The sequence below is a fragment of the Microcebus murinus genome, chromosome 3 (genome assembly GCF_040939455.1).
Source record: "Microcebus murinus isolate Inina chromosome 3, M.murinus_Inina_mat1.0, whole genome shotgun sequence".
Lineage (NCBI taxonomy): Eukaryota > Metazoa > Chordata > Mammalia > Primates > Cheirogaleidae > Microcebus > Microcebus murinus.
The window spans coordinates 11,700,987-11,713,415 of NC_134106.1; the positions used below are offsets into that span (position 1 = coordinate 11,700,987).

The 12,429-nt window shown below is 37.7% G+C and overlaps 1 protein-coding gene across 2 annotated transcripts in view; it reads right to left on the minus strand.

Annotated features, from left to right (window-relative positions):
* The window catches only part of NBAS (NBAS subunit of NRZ tethering complex), a 328,315-nt gene that overhangs the window by 152,167 nt on the left and 163,719 nt on the right, over window positions 1-12,429 (minus strand). For both annotated transcript variants that reach the window (XM_076000562.1, XM_076000561.1), the window contains exons 32-33: window positions 9,202-9,315; window positions 1,685-1,798 (exon numbers count right to left, since the gene is read on the minus strand). In XM_076000562.1, the coding sequence (XP_075856677.1) occupies window positions 1,685-1,798; window positions 9,202-9,315 (228 nt within the window). The remainder of the gene's footprint in view (window positions 1-1,684; window positions 1,799-9,201; window positions 9,316-12,429) is intronic.

Below are 12,429 nucleotides of genomic sequence, written 5' to 3' on the forward strand. Positions count from 1 at the left end.
AGATTCTCTCCTTGACCAAACCTTTAGTCAGGCTACTCTGAGCCTCTTCTCAACTAGTCTCAACCTTGGCTATTTCCATCCTTGTTTGACCTGCACACTCCAGTTTTAGAAAGAATCTTGGTAACCCAGTTTAGCCAGAATTCCAATGACCTCAATATCTGATCACCCTCAATATCTGATCCAATTCCTCATCCCTTACCCTTAATATCCAATCACCCTGGCCTGCTTTCAGCAAGGATCCTATTAAATCAGTGTAGCAAGAATCCCCCTACCTTTGATGTCTTCTTTTAGTAATTTTCCAGCCACCAACCCCCTCAGTATGCTCACAGGCTACAAATGGCCACCTGGCCTTGTATTCAGAATTCAGTCCAATTTCTCTTCCCTGTTGCAATAGTCTTGATGCCTTTCACAACAGTCCTGAATAAAGTCTTCCTTACCATTATTAACAAGTGTCACAATAATTTATTCTTTAACGAGGGTATATATCCAAAAAGTGCATGAATCACCAGTGCACAGCTCCATGACTGACCATGAAGTGAAGCACTGTGTTTTAAGCACACACTATTAATGTTCCAACAGTGGGTAAAAACATGTGTTTGAGCTTTCGTGGTTGGGCTTTCATATACTCAGACACAGCCACAAAAAGCAGACCATTTAGTACAGAGCCCATGATAAGACAGCATCAGTCATCAGTTCCTATCGCACTAGGGAATATGCTCTTCGGTTTTTATTTTTTTATTTTTTTCTCCAAGAGACAAGATCTCAGTATGTTGTCCAAGCTGGATTCAAACTCCTGGGGCTCAAGGATTCCTCCTGCCTCAAGCTCCCAAGTAGCTAGTACCACAGGCACATGCAAGTGGGCCCAGCTAAAATACATTCTTTAAATGAAAAATTATTCCACACTGAAATCTGCTTGTCCTCTGGACACTTGAATTTCAATGTGGAAGATTTTACAGTTGCAAACTACTTCCCAATTTCTCAACATTAGTTTTAAAAGCACTATGTTATCTTTAAAAACAAAAAAATTAAAGAGTAGAAATACTATATAGTTACAAATTATAAGTACTATAACTCCGAAAAAATTTAATTTTCTTTTATATAATACATGAAATGGCATTAAAATATTTTACATATAATTGTTTTTCAATTATGAGTATGTTTTTAATAGGGAATGGAATAAAATAGTATAATGTTCTAAGCCCATTAAAAAATTTATAATAATATATAAGCAAGCCCAGATATGGTAGCTCACATCTGTAATCCTAGTGACTCAGGAGACTAGGGGTTGGAGACCAGCTTGGGCAAAATAGTGAGACCCCATCTCTAAAAAAATAAGAAAAATCAGCTGGGTATGGTGGCATGAGCCTGTAGTCCCAGCTACTGGAGAGCCTGAGGCAGGAGGATCATTTTTGCACAGGAGTTCAAGGCTGCAGTGAGCTATGATCATGTCACTGTATTTCAGACTGGGCAACAGCAACCTAGTCTCTAGCAAAACAAACAAAAAAATCATATATACATATATATATATATACACACACACATACATACAGCATATACTTATGTATTTCAAGCCTAAATGTGGCCGGCTTACCAATCAAGTGAATTGATTTTAGAACAGACCTTTTCCATTACTCATCATGTAAAGAGGACATGAGCAAAGTGTTAAAATAAGTTGTCTACTCACCTGTGGCCATCAGCTCCTGACAATGCATATTGGCTGCTTTGTAGTCATGGAAACGAAGTGCCTGTTCAACTAAAAGGATTAGAACCTGTCCACGCCTTTCTTCTGGGTCTTCACCTATAAGCACATGCACATGACTTAACGATTATGGTAGCATCAATTGAATAAGAAAGAATTCATTAAAACTGTTTTTCAAATTAATTCAAAAATAAAACAGAGATCAGAATGGTTTTAAAGGATCAGAGGACAAAGGGTCACAGCAACTTTGACCTTTCAATCTACTTATTTTTTTAAATCCCTTTATCTTCTAATCAATTTACTTATTAAACATGAAATTAGACCTGAGTTTCCTGAGAGATCAATGATAATATCAGTTCTTAACTAAAATACCCAAATCAGAAAGTCTAAAATGAGAGTAGTTTATAGCTCTACAGAAAAGTCTTGGTATTACCATGGTAAGAGAAAGAGAAAAAAAATCTATGCTTCAAAAAGAAAGCAGGTTATAAAAGCGCTTAAGGAATAATAACCGGCAGATTGAGTGAATGGATGAAGACACTGAAGCAAAAATATTTCTCATCTTAAAAATTCAACTAGTATTTAGATACTAGAATATAAGTTCTGTCCAGAGCACTGAAAAAGACTGTCTCCTTGAACAAATTCGAGATGGTATCCTCCGAGCCTGACTAGGCCTACTACACCTGGTCCTTGAGCACATCCTCAAGGGTCCAGTTTTAGCAAAAGTCCTGCGACATCAGTTTAGTCAGAATCCCCCACCCTTGGTATGTGATCACCACTGCTGTAGACTTTATAATCACTGTACACCTAGGCTACAGGAAATTCACAAGAAAAGTATCTTTCTTTAATAATAAATTAACCTTAGCTTACTGTAACTTTTTTACACTATACAATTTTTATTTTTTTAACCTTTTGACTCTTTTCTAAACACACTCAGTTTAAAACACAAACATACTATACAGCTGTATGAAAATATTCTTTAAATCTTATTCTGTAAGCTTTTTTCTTGTTAAAAACATTACAAAAAAACCCATTTTTGTTAAAAACTAAGACACAATCGTACGCATTAGCCTAGGCCTACACAGGGTCCGGATCATCAATATCACTGTCTTCCACCACCACATCTCTGTCCCACTGGAAGGTCTTCAAGGGCAATAACATCCATCCAGCTGTCAAGTCAATGATAACAATGCCTTCTTCTGGAATACCTCCTCAAGGCCCTGCCTGAGGCTGTTTTATAGTTAACTTTTTTTTTATAAGTAAAAGGAGTATACTGTAAAATAACAATAAAAGGTATAGTAAATACATAAACCACTAACAGTGGTTTATTATTATTATCAGGTATTATGTACTGTATATAATTACATGTGCTATACTTTTATACCACTGGTAGCGCAGGTTTGTTTATATCAGCATAACCAAAAACACGTGAGTAATCCATTGTGCTAAAACATTATGCTATGATATCACCAGGCGATAGAAATTTTTTAGCTCCATTGTAATCTCATGGGATCACTGTTGTACAATACATTCGGTTTGTTGTTAACCAAAGTGGTGTTATGCAGCATATGACTGTGTATCTCAATGAAATGGGCAAAGATTCAGTTCATAATGCTATATCTTCAATTGTTAATGGAAAAAATAACCCAAACTCTATAAAATAATTTAAGGAGGTTTATTCTGAGCTGAATATGTGCATAACAGCTCAGTGAGCACAGTCTCAAGAGGTGCTGAAAAAAATGTGCCTAAGACAGATGGGTTACAGTTTGGATTTATACATTCATGGAGACATGAATTACAGGTAAAAATCACAAATCAGTACATGGAAGGTATACATTGATTCAGCCTGAAAAGGTTGGACAGCTCTAAGGGGAATAATTACCTATAGGATATAGGTACCTTCAAAGATTCTTTAATTTGTAATTGGTTAAATAAATAAAGCTTTGTCTAAAGGCTTGGAAAGTTTTAAGTTAAGATAAGAAGTCCATTAATCAGAGACAAGTCACAATATACAGACTCAAATGATCTGTTAAGCAAATGTATGGCCTGCAGGTAATGATTTAACCTTTGCCTCACATGGTCTTAGGTCCTGTTAATAATTTAATATCTTATTATCACAAATAATCAGTTTTGTCAATATTAGGATTGCTATTTTGTCAGTCTTATGATCTCTGTTTTAACATTAATGCTCATCAGTTGTTGTATTTAAACACCAAAAGGGAGGGGGCATAATAAGGCATGTCAAACCTCGCTTCCCTTCATGCCGGAACCCATTTAAGGTTTAGCTGGAGTCCTGTTGGCCAAGAGGGAGTCTGTTCAGTGAGTGGAGGGCTGAGGATTTTATTTTAGTCTGCACAATTATAAGACAAAGAATTCAAAGTTATAATACAAATACAGTATTATTTGGATATGTAGGCTAAAAAGAAAAATTAAAAATCTTTTACATTTTAAGGAAGTAATGAAGCTTTAAAATTATCTTTAATATTCCCAGGAAAAAAAGAAAACATGTATATGGCCCTTAATTTTCTAAGCTAAAATATGATTTGGAAGAAAAAGTAAACATATCACAGAAAGGGCTGAATAAAACTTCTAAAATATGTCCCTATCAATTTTCTTTCTTTGCTTCAGAGGTTTAAATATTATAAAATCCAAGGGGACCCAATCTAGTCTTAAGAAGATTGCACCTATTTCACTTAATATAAAGCCTTGGAATACTGAAATGCTTGCATTTTTTTTCAGAATACATTAAATTGGCTAAGTGCAATGGCTTACACTTGTACTTTTGGCAATTTGGGAGGCCAAGGTGGAAGACTCACTTGGGGCCAGGAGTTAGAGACCATCCTGAGCAAGATAGCAAGATCACATCTCTACAAAACATTTAAAAAATTAGTTGGGCATGGTGGTGCACAACTGTAGTCCTAGCTACTCAGGAGGCTGAGGCAAAAGAATTGCTTGAGTCTGGGAGTTTGAGGTTGCAGAGAGCTATCATGCCACTGCACTCTAGCTCGGGTGAGAGAGAGAGAGACCGTATCTCAAGAAAAAACAAAAACCAAAAACAAACAAACAAACAAAAAACACTAAATCAAAAATAAAAGAGCGGCTAGGTATGATTATTTTTTCATATGTAACTTCCCTAGGCTACAAGCACTAATCTAAGTATTGCTGTGAAGATATTTGGCAGATGTAACTAAAGCCCATAATCAGCTGACTTTAATGGTGCTTATCTAGATAATCTTGGTAGACCTGACTGAAACACACGGAAGTCTTCAAGGAGGCTGAGGCTTTCCAGAAACAGAAAGAGAGAAAGAGAAAGGGGTGGGGTGTGGGATTCTGCCTGTGGACTCCATGCCCATGGAGTCCCATGCCACTGCTGATCTTCTCTTCCTGACTGCCCTGTGAATTTCAGACTTGCTTAGCCAATCCTTATAGTAGGGAAAGCCAATTCCCAGTAATAAAGCTCTTCCTCAGTAAATCTCCTACAGCTTCTGCTTTCTGGTTGAACCATGACCAACAGACTGGGTATCCAAATACTTGGTTTCTGATGTTGATACGGAAAATGTCAGGCGCTGGGATGCAGCTGCTTGCCGCCTCCCCATCGCTCTGCATCTCAGCGGGCCAGTGCTGCACATGGACAGTTGGAGGGCACACTGCTGGGGCAGGGCCCACAGCAGAGAGCCGCTGGGGACCCCACGTGCTGGAATGTGGCCGGGCCCACGTGTTGCCACCTGTTTAGGGCCACACTGCTTGAGTGATCCTGATTGGGTAATTTTTGAATCCCACTGTTTTTGATTGGATGTTAAAGCTTGTTGTTGATTGGATGTTAAAGCTTGTAGTTGATTGGTTGCTTTTTGAGCCCTACCAAGCGTATAAAAGCGGAGGAGAACAAGGAAGGGTGCAGAAGGGCAGAGGATCGAAGACTTGAAGAGAGCTGTAACACCAGGTGTGCTGAGCCTGCTGTGGAAGAATGAAGACTGTTCTCCGACTCTTCGTGTGCCGCTCAGTTCTTTCCCCAGTCAAGAGCTGTAACACTAGCTGTGCTGCAACAATGTGTAAACTCTTCTTTTGGATGCATCCCTTTTTCTTACATTAATTGTCATCTGATCTCAAATCAAGAAATGTGGTAAAATCTGGTGAACTTCTGTGAGAACTAGATGCAAAAGTCTGGTGAATGAAATGAAGGACAATAAGGCACACATTACTATTATACAATGTCAAAAAAAGGTGAAAACAGGATAAAAGGAAAGGATGTAAAAGTAAAATGTCTTAACTGTGGAATCTTCGATAAATTATTTTTCACCATGTCTGTTCCCTCACTTTCAAAACAAAATTCAAACCTCTGCTATAAGGGACACAATAAGAAGGAAATGAGATAAGTATGAGAACATAAAATAAGAACTATTATTGTTATCAATGCAAATTTCTGTATGAAGATGTGTTAGTCACCTTGAAGTTCAAAGTTATTTAACTTTTTAACTGTTTTTAATTCCAGTTCCAACCTGAAAAGGTGACTAAAAGGAAAAATATAACCAAAAATAGACTTTAAATAATGTCTAGAAAAATATTAAAAGCAAACAAAAACAAGTAAAGTTCTTAGGGAACAGCCAGGAGTATGGCTAGACTAGAAATCTACTAAAGATTCAGATGTTTAGTGCGAAGAAGAAAAACTAATGGTAGCGTGACAAGGCATCGAGTATCTGAAATACGATTTAAAGTGTGGCCATAAATTCTTTGATACTCCTCTTTAAAGATGGAGCTCAATGTCCCTCCTATTGCATGTAGGCTGGTGTTATTGATTTACTTCTAACAAATCATAAAATAGAAATGACGGTGTGTGACTTCCAAGACCAGATCACAAAAGGCAACACAGCTTCCTACTTGCTCTCTTGTGGACCAACTGCCCTACGAGAAACCAGCTGCCATGTTGAGTGGTCACTCAAGCAGCTCTAGGGAGAACTCCACCTGGCCAGGAACTGAGGCCTCCTGCCAACAGCCATGTGAATAAGGTATCTTAGGAATAGATCCTCTAGCCCCAGCCAATCCTTCAGATGCAGTCTATAAATATTCCCTTTAAATTTGGGAGGGTCTGGGTGACTGCCTCCATGAATAAAATACAATGGAAATGAATCTACCCAAATATCAATGCTAGATTAGAAAGTGCCTTCAAGAATTCTGTTGGTTTGTCTTGGGACACAGACTCTGGGAACATTCTGCCACCATGAAAGAAATCTGGGCATTCTGAAATCATCATTTGATAAGATTACAGGAGAAATGACAGAGAGAAGAGATGCCTGCAGAGTCCTAACTATTCCAGCCCCAGTTATCTAAGTGTCACCATCCCAGGTGCCCAGATGTGTGAATAAAGCAGCCAAATGCTGCTCATCAAAAGATGAGCCCAACCCTAACCACTATCTGACTGCAATTTCATAAAAGACCCTGAATTGCCTATCTGGGCCCAGTCAATCTCCAGAATTGGGAGAAATAAAAATAAATGGTTGTTTTGTAACCTACTAATTTTTTATAAGTGGCTTGTAAAGCAGCAACAGATAACCAGAACACTCTAGAAGGTAAATGTCATCTGCTTGGTGATACTTTTCTTAACATCCTGGGCAAAAATTGGCCTTGCCTTTCTTTTAGTTCTCTAATATTTGCTTACAGAAGCCATGTACTACCATCATATCCTATACTGCAGTGTAATTATTTGTTTCCTCAGCCCTCTAAGATTCTAAATTCTCAGAGGGCAGCAGGTACGTGTAATAGAACTTTGTATCCACACTACCCAGCAGCATAACATTACTTTATCTGCTTTTCTATTTCCTCTACTATAAAATGTGGCAAACAAGAGGATGTTGTGCACAGTGAGAGTCAGTATGTCATTATGTACACACAGGTGGCTCACAATAAAAATATGCTGAATGAAAAGTAGACACTAACTAGCCTTACCTGTTGATGACACTGCACTAAGTTGTAATACAATTCCACATTAGAGTTTGTAAACTAGAATGTGGCAAAGTTGAGATGTCCCCAAGTATTAGAACTAAATTAGCTGCATTAAAGAAATGGTCTAAATATCATGTGTTCTACATATGCTGCTCTGTAGCATATGTGAAAAATTCTAGATGAATTTTCAATGGAAAGAATGTTCTTTCCATTAAAAATTCATATAGGTTGTCAGGGCCACTGGTACTTCTGTTAATATGTCAACATGTCACAAAGACAAAAAATGAAATTAATCCCAGCAGGGGCATAGAAATGTAGATGGCATCTTTAAGCTGCTTGGTTAGCTTCTGTGGATTGGATCCTCATGAAATTCTTCCCTGATGATCAGGGTGCTTCAAAGTTTACAGGGTGCTTTCACATGCATTTGGGTCTCTATATCTTGGTAGGTGAAGAAAGGGGATATCATTCAGATTTTCCAAATGTAGAAAATGAAGTTAAAGTAACTTAGCAAATGCACAGCAGACTCAGGACTTGAACTCGTCTTCTAACTCCACACGCAATGTTCTCCCCAGTTGTCCCAAATGCCTCTCAGTGGGTAACTGGCCCCAATCACAGTCCTTTCAAATTTCCAAGTTTGTTGCAAGTCCAAAGACAAAGAAGCTAATGCTATGCCTTCAGACAAACTAGAAAACAACTACTAACACACAAACATTTACTAAAACTAGAGACCTTAAGAATAAAAGTCCTACACATTAGAATTTAAAAACATTAACATGTGCATCCACTAAATATACTAAACGTATCCACATCTTTCAAAGCTAAAAATAGAAACCTAAATCCTCTTTACTTTTGTGCCTAGATGTGACTTAGACTAACACAACTTCAAACCATTGCTTATGGAACAAAATGACCAACAACTGTTCTTATAGAGATCAGCATACATATCAAAATACAAAACTAAATATTAAAAGACTCTGGTAAGCAGAACAATGTGGTTAAAGAAACATTAAATGCAGAGTCAAAACGATTTGCCTGGAAAGCCAGGGTCTGCTATCTAACTCTGCTGAGCAAGGTAACTAACTTCTCTTATCCTCAATTTCCCTTTTAAAATGAGAAGAGTACCATTACTGTCACCATTTATAAGAAGATTAAATGAGATAAAGTATGTGAAAACACCGAACAGTAAATGCACAAACTTTTCTTAACGAATTGCTCAGGTTCGAAAACATAAAACCAAATTTGGACACTGGAAGTCAACTGATAAGGCTGGCTTGTTCCATAGTCAATCTTTCTGGTTATAAATGGCAACACGGACTTTTGCTCCTGATCTCACAACCACTTTGCAACATCCTGAATGAGCCTGTCTTCATTTAATGGGCAGATGGCCCCAGCAGCTCATTATATAGATATACATTTTTATAACATGTTAATCTTTCTAGAAAAAGACTAATCCTTGTCTAAAAGATGCTCTTCTGATACCTGTAAGGATACATTATGCTATTCACCTAGGATGATGTCAAGAATAACACAGAGACCTGATTCTCCAGTTTAGTATTCAAAACACTTACCTGCAACCCTCAGCAGCTCAGCAAGGCCCAGAAGCTTGGTGGATTGTTTGTAGCACGTGGGGGACTCGGAAATACACTCCTTGATGAGGCCGATCCGATCAGAGCACAACCGCACTATAAAAGAAAAACATATTAAACACTTGGACCAGAGACATCACTAAAGGGTGGCATGACCTTTCTAATATAAGTTAACCAGACAAAATGAAAACCGTGTTAATCTTCAAATCAATGTGAAGTAAAAGGCACATTTAACAAACAAAATTATTGCTTCTGAATAAATAATGTGCAACATGGATCTTCTCCTTTATAACCAAGCTTCTAAAGCACAGCAAATAAACTATCAATCTGAAGTTAGAAAAACGTGTCACCTTTTTAAGTACCATGTCAGGACTTAGGGGAAATTTCAAACAAGGCAGAACTTGTCTTTGAAAACTTCTCATAGGCCAGGTGTGGTGGCTCAAGCCTGTAATCTTAGCACTCTGGGAGGCCAAGGCAGGAGAATCCCTTGAACTTAGGAGTTCAAGACCAGCCTGAGCAAGAATGCAACCCCATCTCTAATAAAAACAGTAAAAATTATCTGAGTGTGGTGACACATGCCTATAGTCTCAGCTACTCTGGAGGCTGAGGAATGAGGATCACTTGAGCCCAGGAGTTTGAGGTTGCTGTGAGATAAGATGATGCCTCTGCACTCTGGCCCAGGAGACAGAGTCAGACTCTGTCTCAAAAAAAAAGGAAACTTCATATACTTCTTTGGTTTTTTATTGTTTTTTTTTTTTTAAGATCTTTTTTTTTTTTTTTGGCATATTATGGGGGTATAGATTTTAAGGTTTCAATAAATGCCCATTTCCCCCCCTCCCCCCAAAAGTCCGAGTCTCCATCATGACCATCCCCCAGATGGTGCACATCTCACTCATTATGTATGTATATACCCGCCCCCCTCCCCCCTCCCACCTGCCCAATACCCTATTACTGTAGTACCTATGTGTCCACTTAGGTGCTACTCAGTTTATACCAGTTTGCTGGAGAATATATCTGGTGCTTGTTTTTCCATTCTTGGGATAGTTCACTTAGTAGTATGGGTTCCAGCTCTAACCAGGAAAATATAAGATGTGCTATATCACCATTGTTTCTTAGAGCTGAATAGTACTCCATGGTATACATATACCACATTTTATTAATCCATTCTTGGATTGATGGGCACTTGGGCTGTTTCCACAGCCTTGCAATTATGAATTGTGCTGCTATAAACATTCGAGTGCAGGTGTCTTTTTTGTAGAGTGTCATTGGATCATTTGGGTAGATGCCCAGCAATGGGATTGCTGGATCAAATGGTAGATTCACTTGTACCGCTTTAAGGTATCTCCATATTGCTTTCCACAGAGGTTGAACTAGTTTGCAGTCCCAGCCCCTCACCCACCTCATCCTCTAAAACCTGTTCTATGTTCCCAATATCCATTTGCTATCTCTACTACATGACCCCAGTTTGGAGGGCAGGAGTCCTCAAAGTGCTTACTATTCCAATGTATTAACCTCTCTCCAAAAGTAAGCCCGATCCTCTCAAATAAGCTAGATATTATGAAAATAAAACCTGTCTGATTAAACCAATTCAGACTATGGAGACATAAAGAATACACACACACACACAAATCTCAGTTAAAGGGTATCATATATATTCTAGGAATAAATGGTACTTATTCAGAGTAAATATGTCAACCTTTAAGAAGCAAAGTACTGCTGGGGCAAGCCCCAATAACTGTAATAAGAAAAGCTGATGTGAAATGAATGTCAACTATGACCCAGGCACTGCTGTAGGTATTTTATGTATATTAACCCTACAAAGAACCTTACAAGGCAGGTACTATTATCATCCTCAAGGGAAGAAACTGAGGTACAGAAAGGTTAAATACTTTGGCAAAGGTCACTGAAAAAGGGAGGGGATCATTATTCAACCCTGCTCCCTAAACGTCGTTCACATCTTTAATCCTTTATTCGTTCCTAAATCCATGGCTATTCCCCATACATCCTGTGTTCTCTCAAAACTTCTAGGTATGTGAGAGGGGGCCCAGAGGTTGGGAAGATAAAGAAAAGAGGTGGTGGTTTTTCTTTGGAATGGATTTTTTGTGTAAGATTTTATTATAATTTAATTTTGAACTGACAGAAAGGTTTCAAGAATAGTACAAAGAACTCCTCTATTCTCTTTGCCAAAATTTATAAATTATTAATAATTTGCTCTATTCACACATGTGCAAACATGCACGTACACCCTCCCTTCTTCCCTCCTCCATACATACACAGATATATATTTATATACACATATATTTATACACACATATATGTGCACAAATATATACATATATATGTACACATCTATTTTTTCTAAACCATTTGAGAATAAATTGCAAACATTATATCCTTTCATTCCTAAATACTACAGTATGTGTTTCCAAAAGTTTAGGCTCCTTTAAGATGAATATTTGTACATCTCCTGATACAATAATCCTATTATGGCCTCTATCATAAAAGATAAAATGTAGATTTCTGTTATTTCCTTCATAATCACTATTGCCTTTATCTACATGTGAGTATAGATTCTACAGATTATTGTTCCTACTTATCTATTGCAATTATTCATATCCCAAGTACCCACTTCACTAACATTATGCATGGCCTTGTGACTTCTAAGGACAATTAATGTGAGTATAAATGATGATATATACAACTTCTGAGAAAAAGCTGTAAGAGTTGTCATGGAATTCCACTATTGATCTTTTCCCTCTGCAATGAGAATGCCATGTGTCATGGAGTTGTACTGTAGTTAACCAAACTGAACATGCCTGGAGCAAGAAATAAGCCTGTTAACATATACCATTGAGTTTGTGTTTTCTGCTGTAGCACCGTCCAGCAAAAACTCACTGGCAGTATACTTCAAAATTTTCCATAACTTATCACAATCAAAAAACTGTGGATTTTTTCCTCAATATCTGCTACTATTTAATGGGGCTTTCTCCAAATTCAATAACATGATGATTATGAGACAGGTACTCTTTATATATTTCTAATTTGATTTTCAAAATAGTACTTGTCACAGATACCGTCAGCATTCTACATACACAGAAACCTGGGGTGTTCATAGCTGCTTTTATGGCCTTGTTGATGAATTCTTGTATTCCTCTTAGAGAAGCTCTAGCTTTAGTAATTCTATTAAGTTGACTTCCTTACTACTCTCTT